Genomic DNA, 26,344 nt, shown 5'->3' with positions numbered 1-26,344 from the left:
GGGCGTGTTCCGGGACGAGCTCTATCTTGTGCCTGGTATCCGGTTCGGTGATGATATCCAACAAATTTAGCCCACGTTGAGGCGCCGAAGCCTTCGACTGTCATATTGGAAATGCATCGCAGCATGAGACTTGCTAAAACGATCAAGTCTCACCGATTCAAGTCTCCTTTCCTGCACATGCCAAGTGCCCCGTATGAATTGAGGTGGAGTCTCACTCTCGTTGGCACGATTCCTTTCGGTGACGGATGTCCGTATTTGGCACCTAAGAAGAAATGTGAGATGGGCGGGAATTACATCATGAGAGATCGTTGACATATGGGTTGTGAGAGGTTAATGATTCTTGATTTAATCTATGATGCATAAAGGCTTGAATAGCGAGTGGAGGGCCAAGTCCCCAGCAATACAGCCTGGCAGCATCAATCGCCGGCGATACTCCTCTCTCACAGGAAACCGAGGCTATCGGCGTCTCAAGGCCCCGCGGGACGTCTACCAAAGCTCACATGTAGGCTGTCTTTGGGGGCAGTTGAAAACGCTGCGGAAGTCCTTCGAGTTGTCCAAGGGCCCTTTGATACGAGCGAATCCTGGAGAGTGCACGTCGGCCCCAAGCAGGTAGACATCGTACACCTTCGAAGATGACACGTCGCACCAGTTTTGTGCCCATTTCAAGAAGAAAATCTGGTCATGCGAGAAACTCTGCAGGCCAGGCAAGTCGAAATCTTGAGACTTCTTGTCTGACTGTAGTTTCTTCCACGCCGCATAGCTTGTCGCCACACCTCCGGCATCTGCTATGTTTTCACCGAGCGTGAAGTTACCTCGAACGGGAACATTCGTACCATTAGGCGCAATGACCGTGAATTGCTGATACTGGTTGGCGAAGCATTTGGTACGATTACTGAACGCCTTGAGGCTCTGCTCATCCCACCAGTTTGTGAGAGACCCGTTGGCAGCGTAATTGTGCCCGCTGTTGTCGAAGCCATGGGTGAGCTCATGACCAAGAACGGTGCCAAGTGCGCCATAGTTAACATATGAGGGATAAGCAACATTATAGAGGGGTTTTTGCTGGATACCAGCATTGATGACAATGTCGTTGAAGGTTGTAGAGTAGTAAGCATTTGTTGTTGATGGGGTTTGCAGCCAAATGTTCTTATCAGCAGGCTTGCCAAGCAGAGCCCATAGCGACTTGCTAGAGAAAGTGGCAAACGCAAGGGCATTGTCGAAGTAGGAGTCGGTAACCTTGAGCCCATTATAATAATCTGCAAGCTTGCGTGGGTTTGTGGTGTCCGGAGACACGTCGGGATAACCAATCTTTTTCGAAATGGCATTGACCTTCACTTCGGCCTCTTTCTTGACTTCGGATGTTAACCAGTCCTTCTCGCCGAGGCGCGAGATAAAGGCCTGCTGGATCGTGCCCATCATGTTGATAGCCAGATCACGAGCTTCGTTCGAGTATGCCTTATCGAGGTAGAATCGGCTCAGAATCCAGCCGAGCCCGGCAGGCAAGCCACTCCATGGGACACCCTCATCCACATGACCGACGCATTGCTGCCATCTCGGTGGCTTGCCAACCAACTCCGGATCTGTAGCGCGAAGCTTTGATTTCAAGTCGTTCAACCTTTCCGTGACATCTGTCTCGACGAAGTTGGAGAAGGTGGATACTGTTTTCCAGATAAAAAATCCTTGGACCGTTTCGACAGAGGTGTTGGCGAGAAGCTGAGATAGGTTGCCAAAGTAGGCTGGGGAAAACACAAGTTGATCCGGCGTATAGTCCGCGGGAATCAAGTTGTTGATGACAAAATCATGACCAAGTTCTGGGGCCACGCTTGTGACCTCTTCCAACTTGAACTTCCTTGCTGGTGACTTTGGTGGCTATCAGTTCCTCGGTCAGACTTAAAGGTCAGGGTATCACTCACAGTTGGGCTTGCTTTGCTGTCATCAGTGGCCTGCAAAGCGACCGCGTCCTTCTCAAACTTAGTGACGGCTAGAGCGAGTCTCTGGGCATTCATAACATCGAGTTTCGCCGGGTGTACTGCCTGAAGAAGTGCTGCCATAATGCGCTCATACTCCGCAACGGTATCATTATTTCTGGCTACAGAACCTGTGAGCAACGGCGTGCCTCCGGGGATGACGGATATGAGTGTCTTGTTCTGCTTAAAAATCAGTATGCATCCATAGTGGCGGGCTCCCAGGTCCCAGATCAACATACCGTATTCTGGTCATCAAAGTCAACAGTGACGGACTCGAAAGTAGAGATGCCGAGTTGACCAAAGAACAGTAGTGTCTTGCCCATGTTTTTGGCATCATTCTTCGAGATCTTGCGTTCTTTGTCCTCTGTAGTATTGGCCACAGGAAAAGCCTCCGCGACACGGTTGACGAGATTGATGAGAGGACCCAAGCCTGCAGCCTTGACGGCGGTGTCATTGAGGCAAGCATTGTATGTCTCCACGATCAGCTGAAAGTTGTCCCGATCCACGCCTATTTGCTCTTGAGACAGTGATGCCGTGATAAATCCAGCGTCTGGTCCACTGGGGTAGGTGCCTTCCACGATGTTCTTCAGCACTATCGAGACATCACTCCCGACAATACCCAGCGATGAGGCCTTTCCTTGGCCAGCCCCAGGCGCATGGGTTGCTTTCCATCCAGAGCACGCATCTGCCAAGAAAGTGTATTAGCCAACCAGAGTCATGCAACGTGCAGAATCCTCAGCAGTGTCGAGTAGGAAAACAACGGAAAAAGATGTGAGACAAGGATCCGAAGCTTGGGCGCGGGGAAACTAGAGCTGGAGGCAATGCGAGTGGGGGAAACAAAAGGCAATTGGAGTCCTGCGACGCACATTTGTCAAAGTCTGTGCACGGATCGATGTCGGTATGGTTCGGCGCGAGACTCATGAGAATGTTTGAGGCGATCTCGAGACAGATCGGTGTGGTGCAAAGGCTGCTGCCATCCGCGGCCGCAGTGAAGGGGGCCATTCTATCGACTGTCGAGCAGTATTTCGAACGTCCTCACAGAGCTAGCATCACAAGTCAGCGACAAGACTCTTGGGCAGTTGAAGTACTTGATAGACAGACCTTGGGATGAAGAAGCGACCTGACTAGCCGGACAGGGAAGCTGAGACGCTCGATACTGGAACCAGAAGCGCCTTTCACCGACAAGCTGACACCCGAATTAAAGAGAGAGGAGAAAGCTAGCGAGGATCGGTTGGAGCCGGTTCATCCAGTGTGGGTTTGGGGATGGACTGATCCCTATATATAATGGCTTGCAAGGAGAGAAGAATATACTTTTCCTGCAAACCCTTTTTGGTCTAGACGATGTCGGGCATCGAGAACCGTAGAATACAGTATAAAGATGCCAAAAGCGGTGACTAGAGGGCGGCGGTGGTGTGGTGTCGTCGATGTCGCAGAAGAAGAAAGGCAGCGAGGCGTTGATCCAGTTTTCTTCACGCAGCCCGAGGGTAACCCCAATAGACCAAGTACCTGCCCTTTTCACCTGTCTCACGATCTTCACTGCCTCTGGCCAAGGCAGAGTCCAGCTACTTGGACCTTCCTAACCCATCCTTAGACGTGCCGGAACATCGCAGCCTGCAGGCGAGGCTGCCTTGTTTCCTGCCAAGACTGCCATTTGCCAAAGTCAAGCCAACCCCAGTTCGTTGACACATCGGAACTCTATGTGGTGACGAAGTCGACTCGGCGGATATCCAGATGTGCATGCGGCGAAGGCAAGCATTGCGGAGAAAGGCAGCACAAAAGTGCCGCTCGCCAAGGATCGGGGACTTTCGCAGAGTAACCTCCGAAGTGACATTTCAGCCGCGGGATGCCGATCCTGACTCCCTGTCCCGTATCCCCCGCGTATCTTAGCTTAGCTTGCTCTCTCGAGTTGAGTGGCACGACGTCGATCATCTATGAGCGTTTTTGCACAAGTATCGCTCGCGGTTTGAGGCTGCCAAATGGACTGGCTCGACTGGTAGCTTGGCCTGCCTAGAACGGACAGCTGGAATATTGGGCTGATATGTGGCTGCGAGTGAGCTTCCGTCCTGACTACCCCAAGCTGTTTTCGTAATGCCATGCGAACGCACGTGTGTCCCAAAAGCCGACAAGTTGGTTAGCGCGGTGGTCAAAAGAACGACGCGATCTATTTCTGAAGCCAGCTGGTACTCTATCAACTGCAGTGAAGGCTAGCATAACCGCTGTTCAACCCCAATCGCGGAGTTCAAAAGATGAAAGTCGGCGAGCAGGCCACGCCAGGATCTCATACCGCGAATCGCAGGAAGAATACCACTTGGCAATCATGTTGGCAGCGCCAAGAGCCTTCGCATGACTGTTAAGCAACGGCCAACTCTCGGCAGGCCTGCATTTTCACTTCCTCAGAATAGCCTTTTAGCATGAACCTAGCGTCGAAGGCTAGAACTTGCGCGAAGGGTGCTTCACAGGGGCTCTGGAATGTGCAGCGATTCGTTGGGTCGCTAGGTATTCTCTTCCAGGATCCAGTGGGACGAACGAAAACCTTCGACGAAGACCGTTTTCGAAAACGAATGCGGCATGAATATTTGCAGCTTGCCACGCCGTCAAGAGCACACAAGGCCAGACGATGGCGTTCCTTGGTGGCAGAGCCTCAAAGTAACCTAGTATTACCGTTCCTGGCGCGGAAGCACAATGATACCTAGATCCTTCATCCGGGCAGATGGGTCGATACTTGGTATGAGAAGCTCTGCACTAAAAGCGGCTGGAGGCATTCAGCCACTGCTGCCAGTCCAAGATTTTGGCGCTGCTGCTCATACGATATTGGCACTTGTCATATCCCACGATCTATAATTCTGTAGATCGTGGGACAGACGCGGTTGGATGGAATCTGACAAGCCATATGTATCACAAAACTCTTGGAGGTAAGGCAAAGTAGGTGAAATCTGAGAAGACGCAGTGGAAGATGTCGAAGGAGGGACAGCTGGGCACGTGCTTGCTACCTTAGGGTGGCCTATGCGCACCTTACCTCAGCAAAACAGCACAGACCACATCCAAAAAAGACAAGTGGGGAGACCCCCGGAGGCAATGCCCCGCAAGCTGATCAAGCCACGTTCACCCTTTGGTTTCATGCGCCACAATGACGTTGATGTCAGTCAGGCCTGGTTCCTCGGGGAGGCGATACCTCAAGCGCAATCTTTCACTCAATCACCTCAAGCCTGCAGCCCTCTCCTACTCCCTCACTGTGAGGTCTTTTTATCGCTATTATACCATCTAGAACCAGCCTCTTGTACCTCTAGTCCTACCGATCATCAAGATGGCGAACACTGGCGCCCCTCCAAACTACTGTAAGCTTCCCTCCAATACCCCACTATAGCTACCGAGCTGCGACTAACATTGCGCCTAAAGACAAGATCCTTGAGATCTCGGAGGCGGCTACGACCCAGCAAGTTCGCGATGCATACAAGAAGTTAGTGATCAAGAAACTGAGTCCAAGTTCCCTCAAACTGATCTTTACTTTCCAGAGCCGCCTTGAAGACACACCCAGACAGGGTCCCCGCCGACTCACCCGAGCGAGCAACGCGCACCCGCAAGTTCCAGCTCGTCAACGACGCATATTACACCTTGTCCGACACGCAAAGACGCCGAGAATACGACGCCCAGCGAAAGATCTTTGGCGCATCCGCCGGTACAACATACGGCGACTTTTCCGACGACGACGACTCCGACCCAGAGGAAGTACCCCCGCAGGCCGGCCCCAACCCGCAAAATGCCTACTCGTGGGCATGGAACTTCTTCACAGGCGGGAAGCAGGGTCAACAGAACGAGGGCCAGCGCGCGCAGGCCGACAACGCACAGTTCGGCGATGTATTCGAGGAGATGTTGCGCGAGGAGGGCATGGCCGAGGAGGGTACCAACCGCCCGACGAGCTCGTTCTGGAGCATGGTAGGCGGTCTTAGTGGTGGCGCGCTGGGCTTCATCGTCGGAAACATGCCTGGCGCGCTGGCGGGTGCTGTGGCTGGAAACAGGCTTGGCTCTGTTCGAGATGCGAAGGGCAAGAGTGTCTATGCCGTTTTCCAGGTCAGTGCGAATTTGGAGATATCTACCGGGTAGATCCCGTCAGCCTCTCTATCCAAATTGTCTTGCAAGGGGGATTTGTACTAACATGATGCAGGACCTCCCCCAGGCAGATCGCGCGAGGCTGCTTACCCAGTTGGCTGCCAAGGTGTTCAGCCATACTGTAGGAGCTTAGGGGATTTTGGGATTTCAGATAGGTTCAGGATGATATCACATGGGCAGCTCGGAGTTTTGGGTTCGGTCAAGATCGGTATGAATAGGTAGCTTCACCAAGCCAACTTGGCACTTTGGCATCAATACACTAGATAGCTTTTATCCCTTCAAAAGTGTTGCCTGTCGTTATAAGTGTGACGCGTTTGTATATCATAGCTCGACGAACCTTTCCTCCATTTGAATCAACATGATCCACGATCGGAGGGACACTGCCTCAATGCACACACCTTGGCCATTACTGACCAGCATCTCGCCAATTCCACCGTCAGTCACAACTCCACCAGCCCTCACGAGCCGTTGATTAGGTGGTGTCCACGGCTCCGCAGCTGTGGATGTGTGCAGCGGGGTGAAGCGGGGTCGTTGCGCGCGTTATGAGCGGCTGACCGTTCGTGGATATCAACAATCAGTCACTAGTCAAGGTGCCAGAGTGGTTAATGGGCTGCCCTGCTATCATACCTTGATTCCAGATTAGGCAGTGGCTTCGGTCGCGCAGGTTCGAATCCTGTCCTTGACGCACCAAATCTTTTGTCAATTAGACTTCTTCTTGCGGCGCTTGAGCTCACGTAACATGTTTTGACCGCTTTCGTGGATATTCGGGGAAATAGTGTACACCAGGCAAATTATCTTCAGTACAGCATTGGCCTCCCGGATGTCCTAGCGGCAGTGTCCCGGGGCCGGCCCGTCCTCTACCCCACATCCTCCGAAAGACCAACTCGTCACGGTCTGGATATCACCTCCAGTCGGTCCTAATGGCATACGTTATGTATTTGTTACTTACGGCTGACAGCTATTCTGAACTTCGAACACTCCCCCTGCGCTGCACTTGGATACGTTCTGGTGTCTTCTTTTCATTCAGAAGAGGGGTCATCATCTGCGAGAGCCCATCGCTGATAGACGCCGCGGGTTTTGCACTCAAGAGATGCTGAGAGGGCTTTGTGTACTGCGCATCAACCTCGTCGTCCCAATTTTCCTGAATCGGCGCTTTGTGGTGATATTCCGATGATGTCACTACTTTCTGAATGAAAATCGGGTTTGTGGTCGTCCATGATTGCTGACCCGAACCCACGAGCTTCACCATCATCAAGACCCAATTGAAGAGGGCCAGTGCCACGGCTTCAGACACCTTTAACATGTGCTGAGCAGTTACTCGGCCCACAGATTGGACAGACTTGCCCGAGATGCTGTGGTCGCTGTTGTCATTGACGAGCGTCTCGTCGCCCGTGGAAAACTCGCTTTCATTCTCTACCGGCGATGATTGACGCTCGATCGCTACCGTAGCAGGCTGGTGGAGATATTGCAACAAGACATCCACCCCGGAGTCTGCCACCTCCTCGATCTCGTCGAAAGAGACTTCCTTCGGAGGAGATTCCTCTTCAAAGGTGGCCGGCATAGGCCGTGGCATCTCTACCGGGGTATCATCATGATTCTCCTTCTGCATTGCCATATTCAGACCGTGTGCGATGCCGTCGAGCCGTTTCTTGAAGGTCGATGTTGCCGATGATAGATCGATTTCGGTTGTCATTGAGTTATCGGTATCGCCCGACTTCGAGCAGAAGCGCAGAAACCTGTGTTTGGTTTGCCGCATCATGCTTTTGAGACGACCCTCCACCTCGACGCACATGATGATTGGTCTACCGCTGTGTTCGAACGCAAAGGCGGTGTGGAAGTTGTGTTTTCGAAATGGAATGCTATCGATTTCGCTTCCGTTGAGCTCCCATTCGAGGGACCGGAATCCTTCCCCGCCCTTTGCCCGCTTTACCGTTCCCTTGAAGGTCCAGCTGTCGACAAGCTCTCTCATCTTACTCTGACGAATTCCCATCCCTCCCAGTTCAAAGAAGCCCCCAGCTCCAAGCGTGGGTTCAAGAGCCTTCTCCTTTATCTCGGAAGTGACAATCCTCGGACCTATCAGAAACTGAGGTCCGAAGAATTCTGTCACTTGAACTGCATAGTCTGATTCTAGCGACGTTCGAACCTGTTTTGGTTTCCGTCTGCCACCTCCAGCTTCGAGTTCAACTGTGTTTTGCTCGGTCAAAGTAATGAGCACAGTGGCGTTGTTGAGTATGTGTCCCGGTGGCTGCTTGATTGTTATATCGATGTAGACTACACCGGCAGGGTGTCTAGTAGGGCCAAGAGTGCCCCATTGTGCCTTCTTCCACTTGTATTTGCATTCAACTTGAACTTTTCCGATAGTACCACATCCCACGCATAGATGTGACCCACGAGCTGCCTCTTGATTGAAGCGTTCGAAGTTCTGCTGGCCGAATCGACGAATTCGGAGCCCAGGACGAACAGCCTGAGGTCTCTTGTCTGTTTGTCGCTCAATCGCTTTGTCGACCATTTTGGGAGCGTCTCTTTGCCTCAAGAAAAAGCTATTCAGAGGGCGAAGTCATTTGCTTTCTTTTGGTCAGTCAGGCAAGGCTCTGACGACGTGAGAGGATCAGGCTGGGAAACGAAGGCCTCCCGATTGAGGGGTCTCTCAAGAGTATGACGCGGGCGTAAATCTGCACCTGCAACTGACATGCATACCAGCTGCACCTATCATGAAACAGAAATAACATGTGGGTTTCTCTCTCGCTCAGTCATTCCACAGCATCTGAGGGGTAGTACCAGTCATCATTGACTTCCTCGGTCTCCCGAGGTGGCTGTGCGGTTGGCTACAGCGCTGGCCATGTACGCATGCGGCGCAGGTTACCGCAACCTTCGACCTTCTTTTCTCCTTCATTGCGAGGGCTCATCTCTTGAAACACTACTTATTCGTTGCGCTGAATGAATCTTGGCGACCATGGTCATGTTCCTATGATCAAGGTACTTAGTAAGGAATTCAAAGACATCTGCTTCCGCTACGTTCAGTATCAAACCTAACAGCATCCAGAACGCTCATAGGCTTCGCTTTCCGGCATTATGCATTCAACCAAGTCGCAAGGTAGCCGAGTCGCCCGCCAGCCTGTTCTGGGTGGAACCACGCTTGATTACCTTGTTGGAGCACACGACCGAGAGAAATCTAGACCGCCTCCAGGAGAAAAGTCCTCGCTTCGAAAAGAAAGCAATGTAGTTCGGGGCCAAGTCGCACCCAGAAACAGATTACCCTGGACGCAGCAAAGAGCAATGCATAGGATACCTCTACCTCACGAGGATCCGTCAGCTCACACCGCCGATGACCAAACCCGCAGTCACTTGCTGCCGAGCGTTGAAGGCAACACACGACAAGAACCAAAGACTTCAAAGTATGCCGCTTGCGTCGAAGAATATGACGAGTCTAGTGTGACTTCAGGGTCATATGACAAGTCTCCACAAGTTTCGTTTACACGTTCATCAGAAGAAGGAGACGAAGAAGAAGATATCAGTTTTTCGAGCGATGCGGCTTCCGCGCGACTGCGCCCGCGAAGCAACGCCTCCAGCCAAATCCCCACCCGTACCAAGCCTAGCAACAGCATCCATATTCAGATCGATCCCCAATGTCCTCATGACGTCACAATTCATTCAGAGCTCAGCGCTACCGATGATCTGGACGAAGAATTGGAGCAATATTCAAGACTTGTGAGATTGGGACGATTTGAAGATGCTCAGAGATATTTTGACTATTGTCTGTTGCATTTCATTGACAATCCGTACATCATTGATTTGTACTGTAGAAGTCTTTTCGCAAGGTGGGATTTCCACGCACTTTCTCAAGTCGAGGAAAAATATGCTTCGAGACTGCGCCCTGGAATCCTCAAAGCAAGTTTTCACACGCGCTTGGAATTGGCTAGAAGGCAGTGTGGAAATGTGCTGGAGGACGAAAGAGTATCCCCGAAAATACAGAAATGGTTAGATGATGCGGATTTCATAGAGGAACACTGGCCTAAGTTGGACTCCACGGAGGTAAGTGCATGTGAGGATAGATGGACATTGAAATTAGTGAAACGCTAACTTCTTCAAGATCAGAACTCTGAGCTCATTGTTGTCCTTGAGTAACACTAACCTTCTCGGACCCGGCGAACTCGCTCAAGTCTACTCGAATCTAAGAGACGAAGGTAGGATTTGGGACTTCAGAGACTTGTTGGAAAATCTCCTACCTATCTGCCGAAATTCTACTTACCGGGCCCTCGAAACTTTACTCGCAAACGAAGATAAGAAAGGTGAAGATACCGATGAAAATCTTGCTCAGTTGGTTGAAAGAATTAGAGAAGATTGGGAAACAATCGCGCCGGACGAAGAATCGTCATTTGCTCTACTGGATATTTTCACGACTCTGACTCTGACTTCCATGGGCGCCCGCACGAACGCTATGGTGAAGACAATATTTGAGCTTGCCACAAAGCATGCTCTTGAGGTTGTTGGGATACAATCAACTAATACGAAGTCTCGGCCATATCTTCGGTGGATCATCACAAAAGTCTTGCTGGAGCAATATGTTGACCACAAGATCACCGGAGTCTTTGCCCTTGCGTCTCACTTAAACAGCCTACCGGGGCTGTGTCTTCCTTTAGAGATTCAGGTTCCCATGAACTATGCGATCATATACGCACCGGTCGACGACGAGACGCCCAAGTGGCAACCAGACCCATCTACGACTTCAGGGCATGACGGAGCTCTTCGAACTGTTCTCCGGGTCGCGGAAGAGCTAGGAGATACTCCAATGCAAGCGACTTGCCTTCAACTTCTCATTTATCAATGTTCTCAGCCAAAGCTCCTCCTAGATAAGCTGGGCGACTTATGGCGCTCAACGGGATCGCCCCTGGGCTATCTCAACACGCGCCTATACTGCTACATACCAGCCTCTCTCACGACACCTGAATCCCGCGAAAGCATCCGTAGGGAAATTCTTCTCGCTGGTGAAATCCCATCTAGGGGATCAGCTTCGCGTGCCAAAAACATGATTTTGAGGGCGCTTTCATCGAATAAAGAAGAGAAAGACGTATACCTAAGTAGAGCTCTGCGAGCCTTCCCATATAACAACCACCCGCGTTCCTTACATATGAAGAAAGACGACGGGGGACCGAGTAAGACACATCATCGACCAAGCTTAATCGTTCCACCTCGAGATGCCACAGCCGGTCCTTCGAATGCAGCGAAACAGTTTCGGAATCATGCCGAAGCTGAGTTAAACTGGTGTGGTCCGAACCAATTGAGGGCAAATCCGACTCGAGGTTGCGAAACCTCTCCCAAAGAGACCTCACATCTGCCGCCAAATATCAAATCAACACAGCAATCAACATTTGACAGTCGAGCTAACATACAGCCACAACTTGCAGCTGGTGCTCAACCAGCATCTGATCCTCAACCCACGCCTGGTGTTCAGCCTGTACCCAAACCCCCTCAAAATGCGCAGTATGCAGATGACATATCTCACTGGTTAGGAATCAACCTAGCTGGTCGCTGAACACTTGGAATATGTACTCAGTCGAATCAAGTACCTAGAGCCCTTACAATTGAGTTATCACAGGCTGACAGCGGCTTGACCTGCTAGTTTGTGAGTAGCCGCAGAGATCAAATAAGCATTCTAGCTCTTTGGTTCTCGAAGACAGAGCGACAAAGGTAGAAAGAAGACGAGTGGGAAACAAATACAGAAGATTCGAGTGGTAGCAATAGGAACAAAATGAGACAATACGTAAATCTTGCACGTCCTACGTGCTGAATATGCTCAGATCATTTCACTGGACGGTGTAAGTACATGTAGATGATCAAATCGCCCAAAGAGCATAGACAAGTTCTCATCTCTTAGGGATTTGCCGTTCATGGATAGCGCGTGCGATCCGAAAAAATCGATTTTGTGTGCGCTAATACCGTGCAAGAAGCTATTGTAAGGCGGTGGCTACTCTATACTTCTATAAGTCACCAAATCAGCCGTGCTTATCTGATACCTCTTTACGCCTTGTTCCGGAATCTCAGCTGCTTGGGTCAACTCAATGGATTCATTTGTTGAAAACGGCTCTTTCTTTTCCCCGAGGATATCTCGTAGCCAGAAGAGCTCATACATGAGGATAAACCTGCTAACCATCGCCGATGCCATGTAGCGAGCCATGATCTTCAGACTATCTGTTGCAGAGATGAAAACAAGACTGGAGAATAACATGCTCCCGTAAATGAGATGACATGTACCTAAAAGAGATGTGAAGTACGACAACACCATTGACAGGTAGGTTTCATCTTCGCCGATCATAGCATTAGTCCAATCTTGCTCATCAAGGGGCTTGAACTGTCGAGAAAGGACTTCCATGATATATTCACGTCGTGAAATACCAGACTTGATATTAGTTCGAGCCCACAAGCTAGCGGCCGCGGAGACGTGGGAGCTGATGCCGATGATGCTCCAGAGAAACTCCAAGTAAGTCAGCTGAGGAGCGAGCATACTGACAACCATGACCCCTAGCTGATTGCAAAGCGTGTATGTATTGATAATGGCTACAACTGCAGCGAGGAGTTCGATCGCAAGCGCAACCCTCCTGAGCGGTGCGGACGATCGTTCGGTGCGTAAACGGTATCGCCGGGACTTGACCAGCTTCATCGGATCCATGTACTTGAACGATCGAACGGGATGGATGGCAGGCGATCCAGCAGCCACGAGCAAGGCGATGAGTGGTCTTTGGCCAATAACGCAGAGCGTCGAGGTCTCTTCCACGCTGTTACCGACTGTGGCGAGTATCGTTGGCATGAGGCCGAGGACGACTGCGGCAGCTGCCATATTGCTCATGATGTACTCAGATGTGTTGCCCAGAATGCAGTTTGCTACGGGCTGAGCAAGCCTGTTCGTGTTGCCGCCTCCCGTAAACCAATCGATGGTGGCATTTTCTCTCGGAATTGTCAGGTATCTCTCATACTCGGCGGAGCAGTTGCCCTCCATGATAGCTTCGAAGGTAGGCCCGAACTCAGGGTACCAGCTTTTGAATTGGTCTTTGGCAACATACACTGCGAGGCATGACCAGTTGAGAAGGGTAACAAAAATGAAGGAACGAAAGAATCGAGGCATCTTCAAAATTGAGAGAAGTTATACAGCAATTATGATGAAGCCAGGTATTAGGAATTGTGGAATTTCTGACTAGAACTTGTACAAATATGGCATGAAGCTGATAGCAACAGAAAAAATGCTTCGAAACTGGTGAAAGCTAGGACATACCGGGACTTTTACTTATCACATAAGATATTGCAGCCTTGGGCTTCCGAAGAGAAACCTAACAATACCAATGTTGGACAGGCGGAAAAATTCTGTTTGCAATAGCCTCTGGATGGATCATGCAAAGAACGGAGGCCACAGAGCTGAACGAGAATGACCCCCTTCGAGCCACCTTCTTTTCTAGGAAGCACCCAGGAGGCGGGTTAGAAAGCGGTATTATTCCGACAAGTAAGCAGCCACGGGAGGCAAGAACCCTCACACTCGAGAGTCAAGTGGTGTTCTCGTAGCTATTCCTCCCAGTGGGCACGCTCATTTTACCATCATCCAGTGGTACCAAGACATGTACTCTGAGTTGCGAAGGCTACACAACTGAAGCCTCATTCAGCCCGACTAATTACTGGAGTGATTAGAACCGATAGAACTCATCGAGGGCGGTAGTAAGCCTCTGGAAGGGTGTGCGAGAGAGCGAGACTGGGATCAGGACTCTGCAGGTATTTATAGCAAAAAGTCCCAAGCTCAAAGGCTGGGTCGTTAGATATGTTGACCAAGTAATTATGTAAACGCAGAGTCGAAACTGACTCGTCCTGTATTCGGTGGAGTAAAAACGTAAGAGCTCATCTTGATTAAACATATGCATGTCAATTGGTATCGCAAGTGCATTTCTGCATAGAATTATGACGGAGGCCCTGTTGCCTAGCTTCCGTTGAGATTAAGTTGTGCATTCCGAAGGGAGGGTTTTCGGGACCATTTGGGCAGATAAATCTGTCTTAATCCAGCTGGGGCAAGCATCCACTCCACTTGCCGAGAGACCTTTACGGATTAACATCCAACGGATTACTCAGCTCGGTCTCGGTACGAACGGCTACCCTGCAACTTGCCGGATATCCATACTGTGGCTTCAGGCTCGCGCTTTTTAAGGAACCAGCCAGACACACTTAGACTTTTCACACATTCGCGACTTTCCAATAATCCCTCCGCAACCTTCACTTCGCCTTTCGCACAATTCGATACAAGCCACCGGAATGTTCATGAAATTTCCATATTCAAGGCGTGCAATCTTTCAACAGAGACGATTTGACACCGACAACTTGTGAGAAACAGCGTGGTTAAAGGGCAGCTTTGAGCCACAGCCGTGCTCACACGTAGGCCTCGGAGAAGACGATCTAAGTCTCACGCCAACATCTACGGTGTCCAGCTTACTTTTCTCACCGTCTTCTCTTCGTTCCTACAAGATCATACCAAGCCGGAATGCCTTTTCCGTTGCCATCCATATCCTACCCACCCTCTAGGGACGGGTTTTGGAATCCTGTCACAGCAACCATCAACTGGTGCGAGGAGGTAGGCTTATTGCGCAATATACCAACAAGATCTATCAAACTTCTACCATCTGCTCGAACTTCACTGATTCTGACCTTTGTTTATAGGACTACTATGTCACACCGTACGTGGCCGAGTTTGTCAACACTTTCACAAATGCGATATTCGTCTATCTGGCGTTAGTTGGAATTTCCAGCTGCATTAGAAATAACCATCCTCGAGTATTTCTGGTGGCATACGTCGGGTACATGACCATCGGTATCGCAAGCGTGGTCTACCATACCTCATTGAAGTGTTCGTTGCCTCTGAAATCCTTGACCATGCTGTGCTACAGTACTGACCCTCGAGCAAGACTGGATGCAGCTGTTTGATGAGCTGTCAATGATATACACCACATGCATCCTCTTCTATGCGGTATTTTCTCACGGAAAATCCTTGTTTGGCCAGGCTCTTCTGGGCACCTTCATCACTGGCTTGGCCATTTTCATCACAGTGTACTACCACTACCTCGGAGATCCCGTCTTCCACCAAGTCATGTTCGGAATACTCACAGCCACTGTTGTGTTTCGAAGCATGTACATCATGGAGAAGATACTCCGGCCCAAGTCTACACCTCAGAGCAAGGCTGCGCTTCTCGACACGCAACTCCTCAAGAAAATGTGGACATTGATCACTTGCGGTCTTGTTTCCATAGCCATTGGATTTCTGGCTTGGAACCTTGACAACATTTTCTGTTCGCATCTTCGACATTGGAGACGAGAACTCGGACTCCCCTGGGGCGTTCTCCTCGAGGGCCACGGATGGTGGTGAGTGTTAACTAACATCGGTGCCAGGAAGAAGCTAACAGCCGGCTTAGGCACCTATTCACCGGTATTGCATGCTATATAAACGTGACTTACGGCGTCTGGCTACGCTATTGCAGAGACGGCAAGAAGGAAGAAGTCGTCTTGGCGTGGCCTTCGATGTTCGGTTCCATTCCCACTGTTGAGCGAGCGCAACATGGAGGACATCCGTCGAAGCCCGGATCTAAAACGGAGTGACCTTCAGTGCAACAACCGTTGGGACGAGGCTACCCAATACCAAGAACTGTGCCGGATAAGCGGAACCGAGATGGCGGCGATGGCTTTGAATGTGTGTCACAGTGTGAATTCTGCCCACGGGCTGGCTCTAGAGAAAAGGGGGCCGATAAGTGCCAGTGAGGATGTGTAGGACAGCGAAGCGGCTGAGGAATATTGTCTGCTGTGACACCGCTTGGCTGTCAAATAGCAGACATGTAAGATAGGACTGTGCGATGACACTTTCCCGCCAAGTCAATAGGGGGCGAAGGACGAGGAGAGGAAGCCACTCAAAACACACCAAGGCTTGGTCGCTACATGAGTGTTTAGGTGGGTGTGAGAAGCAGGCTACCAATCATGTTCTGTACTGGGAAACCGGTGTGAGGTGGATGCGACTGCATCTAGTAGACAATTCCAACAAAGGAATACACTTCGTTTCTCGTCGCGACGCATTGGTCTCGTTTCACGCAACTACACATTTGACCATTGACTTGACCCCCCTTCTCTTCTTTTCTTTCAAAAGTACGTATTTACCCTAACAGATATCCGCGCTTTACTTCAACAAAGGCCAGAAATGAACAGAGCTTGAACACATGTCTGTCACTGAGATGAGCAATCCTTACCAATAAGCTGCGGCGCCGACCCGCGCATCAGCTCTGCCAAGTGTTGTACAGACTCGAACCAACTGTCCAACACCCCTGCGCTTGACTCCCTGAACCAATCAGTTACCGTCCGGTAGAATGCAGCTGAGCATTGTTCACAATGCTTCAATATGCGCTTCTAAAGACGGAGGGAGGGCGGTATTGACCCTTTCGCTTTTCAGGGATTCCTAATCAATATCTTTACGCGTGCGGTTACACAGCATCAGGCTGTCAAATCAGTGAGCTGCCTCTACGGGCCGAAGAATCTTAGGAAAACTCGACCATCTGGTCTTTGTTTTCTCTCAGACGGAAAGGAGTGCCTCGTTCCTGGATTTGAAAAGTTTCCTCTACAGTCTCTCTTTCTCTGCAACGGTAACTGTTGAGCGACGACCGAGTGTTTCACGCCGTCAGTACACACCCGAAAATTCTTTCCACATCCAAGGTCGACTTGGAAGTTCTGTGCGGCCAGCGCTCCAAGGCGCATAAGGTCTGCCGTAGGCATGGCACGCCCATGGCCTTTTACATGTCCCTGGCGAAGTATCTTGGCTTTACTATCAAACGTTTCTCTTTCCATTGCATTATCCATCCCAGAAGATGCCAATGAGTACGGCTCCTCATTCACATATCGCGATGTCGGAAGAGTAGTACCAGACTTCGTGATTAATCACGGTAAGAGAACATCTCCACTACCCTCACTTGTCTCGAAAGATTCCTAGAGATTGCACCTGGCAAAATCAGGTATCATGCCGATACTGACCTACTATCATACTAGCGCCACTGATATGGCTACACTCAGACGACCCATTCCGCCCGGCAGATATACTCGAACATGTCCGCCATACCACGCCGATGGTGCACATGGAGCCCATCAGAGGACTGCCACAACTCGATCTCGATAATTTGGCTATGCTAAACGACTACTGGAACAACGGCCCAGTTTCGCTAACTGCCAACGGCGACATCACCAGTCTTCCTACCTGGCTCTTTGGAGAGATGCCAGATGAGACGGGCAAACTCCACAATGCCACCTCTTGCGTTGTGATCACCGTCGATAAGGGCTCAGGAGATCTAGATGCCTTTTACTTCTACTTCTACTCGTACGATCAAGGGGCAAACATCACTCAGGTTCTACCACCTATGAATGGGTTGATAGAAGACACTGAGCATGGCATGCACTTTGGCGATCATATTGGTGATTGGTCAGCTCCATGTTCAGATCCGTACCCACGAGATCGTATTCACTGACCTTTGTTTGGACAGGGAGCACAATATGATTCGGTTCCACGACGGGAAACCTACCGGTATCTATTACAGTCAACACTCTTCGGGCTCTGCCTACAAGTGGGATGATAAGGACCTATCAGTGGAAGATGGTCGGGTACGAACTTCCTCCGATCTTTTGGTCAAACTTAACCACGCAGCTAATGTTGTCTTAGCCTATAGTTTACAGCGCATGGGGTTCTCACGCGAACTGGGCATCTCCTGGGTGAGTAATACGCCATACTGTCCCATCTATGGATATTGTGTAATGACAGCATTCGATCAGCGATCACGTTCACGACTCGGTCTTACTAGACTACTGTGACGCAGGTAAAATCTGGGATCCTGTATCTTCGGCATATTACTATAAATTCGATCCTGAAACGTCACTCTTAACGAGCATATTTCCACCCGGGGCGGAAGCCTCTATCAATCTTACATCCTTCTTGTACTATTCCGGCATATGGGGAGACTTCCAATACCCCGACGACCATCCACGTCAGAAGATCGTACCCTACTTTGGTCTGAAGCGTTACGTCTCCGGCCCGACGGGTCCGACTACGAAGCAGCTTGTAAGGAAAGGACTCTTTCCAGACCATCCTGAAAGAAAGAATCTTTTGCAGTGGGGAGTTGGCATATACATGTCGCTGTATCCATGCTGTTTTAGGGGATGGAGAGCCTGGGTTTCTGGCATCGCCTTCATTGGGTTGTTGGTGTGCATTGTTCTTGGGATCAAACGCTCTTTGAAGTGGGCTAGGGCGCGGAAAGAGGGATATAAGAAGATCGGCAACGAGGAAAGCATTCCGTTGCGGGAACTGGACTATTTAGATGACAGAGCTTCGAATCACCGGGATTGAGGGAAAGGGTTTAGAGCGTCTTCGATATAAAACAAATCTCTGAGGACATGCTGACGAAATCAGGCGAAAGTAGTACTCAGCTCCGAGGTTGTATAGCCTTGGTATTTTGTAACATAAGGTAATTAGATCGAGTCTGTAGTACATGTGGGCATAAAATAGAGCTGCGCCTTTTGGTCTCTATCATTAGATCTTGGGTTCCTCGAGTTCTGATACCCTCTTGCGCCCCTAGGCTTTTTCATGCTAGCTTCGGCATTCTCTTGCGACCCAGCGAATTATGCTGATGTCGCCTGCTGATGTACATCGGAAAATGCTGAGAGAGAAATCCTGGATTTGAAGGTGGGAAGTCTTGCAACATGAAGTTTGGGAAGCCTATATCTTCGATATCGGGTCTCGGTTTGAGGATCAAGACTCTGTTCGGTCTTTTGGGCCTTGGAAACGTGCAAGATTGTCCACAGCCGCCTAAGCATACGGGGCGGGTCCGTAGGTGAGTAAAGTAGACACATACTTCAAGCATCCATTGATTTTCGCGCAGAAGTTCATGAGCCTGTAGGCAGCATCGCCTCGTCGACGAGCCACGATGCCAAGCATGCGGTGTTGAAGCTTAACAGCCCGGGACTCATCACCACAGTCAAGGCTCACGTCTTTGAAGACCATTTCATTTGATCTGAAACGTTCACTCCGGACATCTTGGACAATCTTCCCCCCAACGCTCATGGTCCAAGCTGGCATACTAAGGCACTGTGGCGCTTGACTAAGACCGTACGCAGTTAGTGAGAAGGTCCAGCCCGTCTAGGCGGTGCGCCTAAACTTGTGTTGAGGCTGCAAGACACTGTCAGCGTCTAGCCCACGTCGGGATAAGCGCCAATCCCGCCCCAAGGGATTGAGCTACCGGCTCCCAAGGGGGGGAATCCGAGGAAGGAGAGGAGAAGAATGAATACAATCACAGAGCCTCCCTTTCACTTCAACTCGTAATGATCTCATAGTCTGTGCACTCAAACAACAAACAACATCCCATCGGCGAGCGAACACGACTCGAGCAGAGCTTCCCCGGAATATCAAACTCGAAGAGTCGACCCTATTGTATACTAGTCTACAGTCCAGTACGGAGGCAAGATGTCCGTATCGGCTTATCTCGCAGCCTTCGGCAAGGCATCGCCAGCGACGTACGCCCTCGGCAGCGGACTCCTCGTCACATCATCACTCTTCTTCGGAAACATCGGGCTGTCTCTCACTGGGCCTCTTCCTATCATCAGAGATCAACTTGGCGCGTGCACTCTGAGTTCAAAGCAGAAGATCAAAGTATGGAGACTCTTCTTCGACGAAGCCTCTGTGAGTGAGACCCTTCCTCATCATCGGCGAGATGAATATTCGCCGTCAAAAGAGGAGTGATGAGTACTGACGCCGTGCACCAGAGATACATCATCGGCGGCACCGGCGTGACAGCGACGCTTCACCTGGCCGCCTTCGCGCTGAGCGAATCGCCCGTATCCCGCAGGCTCGCCGTCATGTCGGCGCTCTGCAGCATCTGCATCCTGCCGTACACGCTCGTCGTCATCATGCCCACCAACAACAGCCTCATCGCCCTGGATGACAAGGTGGCTCTATCGGAGCTGGACAGGAAAAAGGTCGGGTGGCTGATTGAGAAGTGGGATCGGCTGCACAAGATCCGCTTCTTGATGTACGGATGTGCGTGGGCTTTGAGTCTCGCCGCGTTTACGTCTTCTTTGTGAGCTGGACTTTTGGAGGAGTGACGAGATGGTAAGGATAATTACCTGGTTGATCGTTGCGTTTCTTTTGTCTTCGTTGTTTCCGGATGGGTTATAGGGTTGATAATTGGCGATGGCTCAGCCTAATGTCCCAGATGTAATGTTAAATTGGATATGAGTTAACACAATGAACCTGGTAATTACAGACTGATCAGGGCGCGCCATATCGCCCGCAAGACCAGAATGAGGCTAAAGTATCGGCTATGACTTGCAAAGACGGAAAAGTGTGACAAGGAACCATGACGACTGCTGTTGACATGGTCAAATATATGAGTTCATGACAAATCCGTAGTCCAATCGTGGTTACTTAAGCTTGATAATAAGCAAGAATCCGTAGCCTATCAAGTACGAGGTGCATGTGATGAAACCTCAAGGTCTCATGGCAAGAAAGCTTCCAAGGATTATAGACCCGATGTGACCTAGAACACGTGCTTCGTCTCTCACGAAGTTTTGGGGGAAAGAAACTTTGCTCCAGCTTCTGGAGAGAACCCGAGTCCCGGACTCCGTGGAAAGTTTGGCGGCAACTGCACATGACCACTTTATGAGCCGATCACTGCTGGCCGAAGATGCCATGTAGATCCGACAATTGTTTCCCCGGCATGTTGTGCCGTGATTTATATCCCAGTAATCTGCTATTTGCCAATTAGATTTGAAGAAGTTCTTGATTAGAAGTATGCACCAATCATTAGCATCGTTATCCTAGTATCATGTATTCGTGTCTTGGTAGCTGTTGGGACTTAGGACTCGCCGGCCAGCAGGCTTTTGGCAACAATTGGGAGTGTGTACATTTGATGGCTATTATTCGAGACTAAGACTAAGTATTCAACGTTGGACTGCATGAGTTATTCACGTACAGAGACGGGATGAGATAGCTGTTGACTGAAAAGAATATTTTTCTTCTGTTTGACGACCCCGATGCCATCATCCCCCTCCAATCCCGGAAGATGTGAGTCTATGTGGCCAATCCATGCGCCGCTGCCCAACCAAACTCCAAATAGACTTTACTGAATCATTTCCAGAAGCAGATAGGCCCAGCGCTTATTGAAGCAGGTTCTACCTTCCCCCCTCTCGTCTCAACTCTACGACAATTCAGGAATCCTGATGCCGAACATGCGGTTACCCGACATCATATCGGATAATCCCGTTGCTGTGGTCCCAAATAATGACCCCCCAAACTCTGTCATGGAAGTGTCATAGAACCGAAGGGGGAGAGTTCAGCCGTTGAAACGGTCCTGTTATCAGGTCTCTAAGCCATCCGAGTGCCATCGCAGTCGATGATTGAAATATGAAAGAAAACGTCAAGAATTCTACATGGCCAAAATCGCCACCGTGAACGTCGCGATGAGAACCGCGAGTCTGAGTCCAGCACCGGAGATACTCTCAGCTGCGGCACTCTTGCCAGCACCAGGCAAGCCGGTGTTGTTCTGGCTCTGTCTGAACAGGGGATCCATCGTAGCATTCTTCGTGACAGGCACCTGAGAGCCCGCAACGCAGAATTGCGTGGGGTTGCTCCATGTGGCGTCGACGACGCGCTTCCACGCGTTATCAGGCTTGAAGAGCATCTCGCGGCTGTAGAAGATGCGGCAGTTGGCCGGCTCCCAGAGGAATTGCAGCGGCGTCCTGGCGTCGGACATACTGTAGGCGTTCTTTGCGTTGATGGCACCGGCGCTCTTGGGCGTGGTCGCGCGCTTGATGGCGTAGCCCTTCGCCAGCTCGCCGAGCTCGCCGTTCATGATTTCTTCCTTCTTGTCCTTGGGGGTGAGGGCGATGATGGCCTTGGCGTCGGTGGTCATGTCGTTGAAGGCGAAGACCTGGGCGCCTTCGACACCAGCAATGGACTGCATGATGCCAGATTGGGGACGGCCGCCGATGACGGTTGTCTTGATGCCCATTTGGAGGATCATAAGATAGGAGAAGATCGTGCAGGTCGAGCCGCAGGTACCATCAGTGAAGAGGACCACGTTCTCAGGGTCGAAAACGCGAGGGGGCGGGTTAGCTTTGCTGCCGACGCCGGTGAGGTTGAAGGTGGGGTCGGTCTGGTTGAGTGGTGCCTGCTGGTATGCAGTGAAGGTGTCACCGTTGAGCGAGACCGGTGCCAAGATCTGGTCAACGGTCGTGAAGGCGGCTTCATCGGGTGTGTAGACACCTCCAGGGAGCAGGTTGCTGACGATGGAGCTGCCACCTAGAGCCTCAAGGGCATCCTTTTCCTCGGGCGTGGAAGGCGTGAAGTTGGCAGGGATGGCAGCGGAAAGACGAGCAAGAGTAGTGAGACCTTCGGACAGACGCAAGTTGTTGGCCTGGAAGCGATTGACCTCGGGGAACAGCTATCATGAAGGTTAGCGAGGGAAAAGTGGCAGGGGGACAGGGGGACAAACCTGAGCGAAGAGCTCGTAACCAGCAACGACGAAACCACCGCCGTTGGCAGCGACATCAATAACGAGACGCTTCTTCCCGGCGTCCTTGCTCTTCTTTAAGAACGTGGCGACGGTGCTCTGGAAGTTGGTCAAGTACTCAGTAGCGTCAATGGAGTCGGGAGGAGCGAAAGACGAAACAGCGAGCACGGCAACATCATCGTATCCCGTCCCATTGAGGAAGTAACCGGATGTGGTGTTGGCACCGCTATCACGGACAATCGGGAAGGGGTATCCCTCGATTGTCGGCTTAGGAGGGGGCGGCGGGCCTGAAGTCTTTGGCGGGGTCGGCGTCGTTTGGTTAGGCTTCATGCCAGGCTGCGACGGCTGGGGCTTGGCGGGCGAGTCGGGGTTGCAGAACTTGTTGTAGTAGTCCTCGCCGCTGTTGACGCCAGTGAAGTTTGCGCCGGTGCGGATGAGGGCGAAGCTGTCCTCGGAGCGCTCCTCGCCGTTGTCGTAGGTGATTGTCACCTTGGGGCCCTGGAAAGCGAGGGAGGCGGCGACGACGATGAAGCTCTCCTTCGACGCGTACGACTTGAAGTTGGCGTTCCATTGAGAGTCGGGGTCCTGGTAACCGCTGAACTTCAGGTTCAGGTCTGCAATCATGGTGGCAGCATCTCTGCCGTTGATCCTGACGATGGCGGGGGCGGTGGAGTTGCCATCAAGCTGGGCTATTGTGGAAAATCAGTGCTTGATCACAATCATATTGATCGAAGGGCTAGCGTTGGGACTTACCAAGATGGTACAGCTTAGGCACTTCGATACCATCGCGCGAGACCGACACAATATCGGCAGCGAGGTTGTTGCGGAAGCTGAAGCCCTTGAACACATCACCACGGAAGGCAAAGTGACCGTCGTGAGCCGAAGCAATCAGCTGGAAAATGGCAAGCTGGAACTCGTATTCGCTCTTGTACGAGCCGGCCTCTGCCTTCTTCTCAATCTCATCCAGGCCACCCTCGATATCGGTAGGCGGTAACATATACGACGCCGGCGGGTTCTTGAGCCATGACAGCGTGGATTGCCATTGCACGTAGGCTTTCAAACTCTTGACCAGGTCCTTGGCCGGGCCCTTCTTGTTTGGCACCGTCTGGAGGCAGTCAAAGGCCAACTGAGCTGGCACTTGGGGTGTTGCTATTGAATGGGGCAAACTTTGTTAGCGGATATGCTTTTGTGATTGCTTTACACCATGACGTCCAACACTTTTGTAGAGGATCTTGGGGAATCTCTAGCGTTCCCCGCCGTAATAGTTGCAATCTTCCTCCCCCAACATAGGTAGCTGGCATGCTCTTACAACAACGTACCTTTCGGGCTCGCCATGAGAAACTGTTGGACCTTGGGCTGAATCTGAGCACATGCCTCAGCATTGCCGCCAGGAACCGTTCCGTTGGGAGCGCTGGGCGTTGTCGGCGTTCCGCTGCTCGTGGGAGTTGGCGTTTGTCCCGGAGCCTGGGGAGCCGGCGCCGCCAACACAACGGCGGCCGAGGCCAAAGTCCACCAAGTGAATCTCATCTTGATCGTCTGCTCGCGAGGTCTTTTGTTTCCCGTCTTCTTCTCGGCGCAAACTTCCGCGTCTCCTTCGAACTATCACACCTCCTCAAAGAATAGAAAAGAAACAGATAGCACAGCTATCGGCGAGGCCAGCTCAAAGTCTCGAGACCGAGACGGGCACTGAAAGGAAGGGAAATAATGGGGCTGGAAGCAATTCGCCGAAGCCTGAGGAAACAGACTCAAGAACGTCCACGACCGGCGGGATCGACGAGCATATGGGGTTTTAAGAGTTGCATTGTCCTCTTCCCTCCTTTGCCCTCTGGGGCCAGTTTCTGTGGTCGAAAGGTAACTCACGAAATAGGCCGGGTCCCGCTCATTCGCTCTCGTTATTCCCTTGGCGGCGGGCGTTCTGTGTCTCTTGCGGCGCGCTGTTACCCCCATGCCCACACACGTCCCAAGTTTGTGCTCCCAAATCATGAAGCCATCATGAAACACGACAACCCTCACATCTTCAGATAAGCATCCGCGCATCCTGGGTGCCGGACGCTGCAAGATTTAAACTCGGACATCATGCAAGGGCACCCCCCTCTACGACCCTCTTACTACTTGGGAATAGGCCAGATCTGTGCACCAAGGTAAATACAGAAGAGGCTTAGGGCAGCCCCCTCCCGAGGCTAGACAGGCAGAGTGCGGCGACATTTCAGAGGGTAAGGAAAGGGCCTCATTCTGTTGCTTGGCGGTTGATTGGGTTATTGTTTCGGTGCAAATCGGGAGAATTCAGTCTCTGTCTGAAGTTTGAAGACAGGCCATCCTCGACAACACACACGATACAAGATATCGATGAGTGATACTCGCGCCGGCTATCTACCGGGCTGGGCGTATGAGGCTTAAAGACTAAGTAGATCAACTGTGTTTTGTGCTGTGGCCTCTTTTCCGTGCTTTTCCTCCGTCTCTTCCATTCTTCCCGTGTTTCCCCCCCTCATCCCACCCTCCTTCATCTCGCCAGAGCCTCATTGTCACTGCCCTGAGATACTCACATCACATTCGTACCAATCCGGCCGCTTACATCCCCGCCATCCGTGAAGCTTCTCGTCGCCTCACCCTTGGCGATATTCTTGGCAGCCACTACCCTGCTGTAGCAGATCCCGCCGGAGGAAACGCATTCCGCACCAGTAACGCTCAACCCCCACCACTACACCACCCACAAAACCACTGACTCTGGGCAGAGCCAGATCTTGTGTTGCATACGGGCAAGGAACCCGACTCGCGTGCTTCTCCTGAACCATGGACCATGGCCCATCTGTCTCGGTGACGCCCGGCACTAGCTCGGGTCAAACCCCACGGGTCCTCCAAGCCAGTAAACAGCCCTAAACACCTTTAAATTCACCTTTGCTCCGTGGATCAAAACAGAGTCAGGGGATCATCCCCCACGGCCAGACCTCATTTGAAATGGCCCGTCCGGTCCATTGTGCACCCACTTACGCCGTGGGCTCTCTTCTTCTGCGCAGAAGCCTGTGAAGAAGCCGTAGCAGCGCGCACGGATAAGAGCTCCAAGTCAAGCTGAAGCAGGCAGTTCTTACACAAGACACTCGTCGAAAGGCCATGCCCCTTGAGTCCGAATCTGGTCACGATGGTTTTACGATTTTCCGCTTCGTTTGGAACGCTTCTACCCCGCCACAGCGGAAAAAGCCTTATTCACTTGACTCCTTTTTGTTGATCAACAAGCCCCCTCCCACCCCGACCGAAGCTTCATTGAAAAAGGGTAAACTGGCGAAACTCTAGGTGCATCGTATGATAAGGTAGCGACCGGGGAACCGATCAACTATGCCAAGCGGGATGTTTGTCGATCGAAGCTTCTCTGATTTCACGCAAATTCCATGACCCCGCGATGGTATGGAAACCGTATAAGGCGGATAATCAAAAGCCAATTCGACACCTCATGTCTAGGTACGAAAACGATAAACAACTCGTTAGTGAGAAAGGTAAACAGCCAAATAATAAGCAAACGAGCTGGGCAAGCCGCCCGACCGCTCGCTCCCTCACTCAAATCAAGCACGGGTATCTCAGCATCCGCTACTCTGTCCAGAGTCCCAAAGTCCAAACACCGCCCCAGCCGTCTCTTCCACGGACGGTAAAACACGCGAGTAAACTCCCTCCTCCTCTCTGCTCCTCCTCCTGCCGACTCCCCCTCGCCCGAACTATCTTACCGTCCGT

The 26,344-nt window shown here is 51.3% G+C and overlaps 9 protein-coding genes across 9 annotated transcripts; 5 read left to right on the top strand and 4 right to left on the bottom strand.

Annotated features, from left to right (window-relative positions):
• Window positions 1-486: 486 nt before the first annotated feature.
• CCOS01_12126 (peptidase family M13) lies at window positions 487-2,966 on the bottom strand (the record flags this gene model as incomplete). Its single annotated transcript, XM_060460276.1, has 4 exons — window positions 487-1,866; window positions 1,911-2,144; window positions 2,204-2,649; window positions 2,831-2,966. The coding sequence occupies 4 exons, from the start codon at window positions 2,964-2,966 to the stop codon at window positions 487-489; spliced, it is 2,196 nt and encodes a 731-aa protein (XP_060309219.1).
• Window positions 2,967-5,268: 2,302 nt separating this feature from the next.
• CCOS01_12125 (DnaJ domain-containing protein) lies at window positions 5,269-6,204 on the top strand (the record flags this gene model as incomplete). The annotated part of the gene is made up of 4 exons (XM_060460275.1): window positions 5,269-5,299; window positions 5,361-5,421; window positions 5,477-6,032; window positions 6,127-6,204. The coding sequence occupies 4 exons, from the start codon at window positions 5,269-5,271 to the stop codon at window positions 6,202-6,204; spliced, it is 726 nt and encodes a 241-aa protein (XP_060309218.1).
• Window positions 6,205-7,029: 825 nt separating this feature from the next.
• On the bottom strand, window positions 7,030-8,580 carry CCOS01_12124 (uncharacterized protein; the record flags this gene model as incomplete). The annotated part of the gene is made up of 1 exon (XM_060460274.1): window positions 7,030-8,580. The coding sequence occupies one exon, from the start codon at window positions 8,578-8,580 to the stop codon at window positions 7,030-7,032; it is 1,551 nt and encodes a 516-aa protein (XP_060309217.1).
• Window positions 8,581-9,347: 767 nt separating this feature from the next.
• Window positions 9,348-11,604, top strand: CCOS01_12123 (uncharacterized protein; the record flags this gene model as incomplete). Its single annotated transcript, XM_060460273.1, has 2 exons — window positions 9,348-10,103; window positions 10,162-11,604. 2 exons carry the CDS (start codon window positions 9,348-9,350, stop codon window positions 11,602-11,604), a joined length of 2,199 nt encoding a protein of 732 aa, XP_060309216.1.
• Window positions 11,605-12,036: 432 nt separating this feature from the next.
• Window positions 12,037-13,065, bottom strand: CCOS01_12122 (uncharacterized protein; the record flags this gene model as incomplete). The annotated part of the gene is made up of 1 exon (XM_060460272.1): window positions 12,037-13,065. One exon carries the CDS (start codon window positions 13,063-13,065, stop codon window positions 12,037-12,039), a length of 1,029 nt encoding a protein of 342 aa, XP_060309215.1.
• Window positions 13,066-14,583: 1,518 nt separating this feature from the next.
• On the top strand, window positions 14,584-17,838 carry CCOS01_12121 (uncharacterized protein; the record flags this gene model as incomplete). The annotated part of the gene is made up of 7 exons (XM_060460271.1): window positions 14,584-14,673; window positions 14,760-14,946; window positions 15,005-15,458; window positions 15,509-15,522; window positions 17,121-17,547; window positions 17,609-17,726; window positions 17,785-17,838. 7 exons carry the CDS (start codon window positions 14,584-14,586, stop codon window positions 17,836-17,838), a joined length of 1,344 nt encoding a protein of 447 aa, XP_060309214.1.
• Window positions 17,839-17,886: 48 nt separating this feature from the next.
• On the top strand, window positions 17,887-18,465 carry CCOS01_12120 (uncharacterized protein; the record flags this gene model as incomplete). Its single annotated transcript, XM_060460270.1, has 3 exons — window positions 17,887-17,960; window positions 18,009-18,227; window positions 18,276-18,465. Coding segments are annotated over 3 exons (483 nt in total), but the record flags the coding sequence as incomplete, so codon positions are not given.
• Window positions 18,466-19,578: 1,113 nt separating this feature from the next.
• On the top strand, window positions 19,579-20,195 carry CCOS01_12119 (uncharacterized protein; the record flags this gene model as incomplete). The annotated part of the gene is made up of 2 exons (XM_060460269.1): window positions 19,579-19,794; window positions 19,878-20,195. 2 exons carry the CDS (start codon window positions 19,579-19,581, stop codon window positions 20,193-20,195), a joined length of 534 nt encoding a protein of 177 aa, XP_060309212.1.
• Window positions 20,196-21,538: 1,343 nt separating this feature from the next.
• Window positions 21,539-24,151, bottom strand: CCOS01_12118 (peptidase S41 family protein; the record flags this gene model as incomplete). The annotated part of the gene is made up of 4 exons (XM_060460268.1): window positions 21,539-22,555; window positions 22,607-23,313; window positions 23,378-23,773; window positions 23,944-24,151. The coding sequence occupies 4 exons, from the start codon at window positions 24,149-24,151 to the stop codon at window positions 21,539-21,541; spliced, it is 2,328 nt and encodes a 775-aa protein (XP_060309211.1).
• Window positions 24,152-26,344: the final 2,193 nt, after the last annotated feature.

Source organism: Colletotrichum costaricense (genome assembly GCF_030867565.1).
Source record: "Colletotrichum costaricense strain IMI 309622 chromosome Unknown Scaffold_14.1, whole genome shotgun sequence".
NCBI lineage: Eukaryota > Fungi > Ascomycota > Sordariomycetes > Glomerellales > Glomerellaceae > Colletotrichum > Colletotrichum costaricense.
Note: the sequence above shows the minus strand (reverse complement) of the source record. Positions and strands in the feature narration are given on the sequence as shown.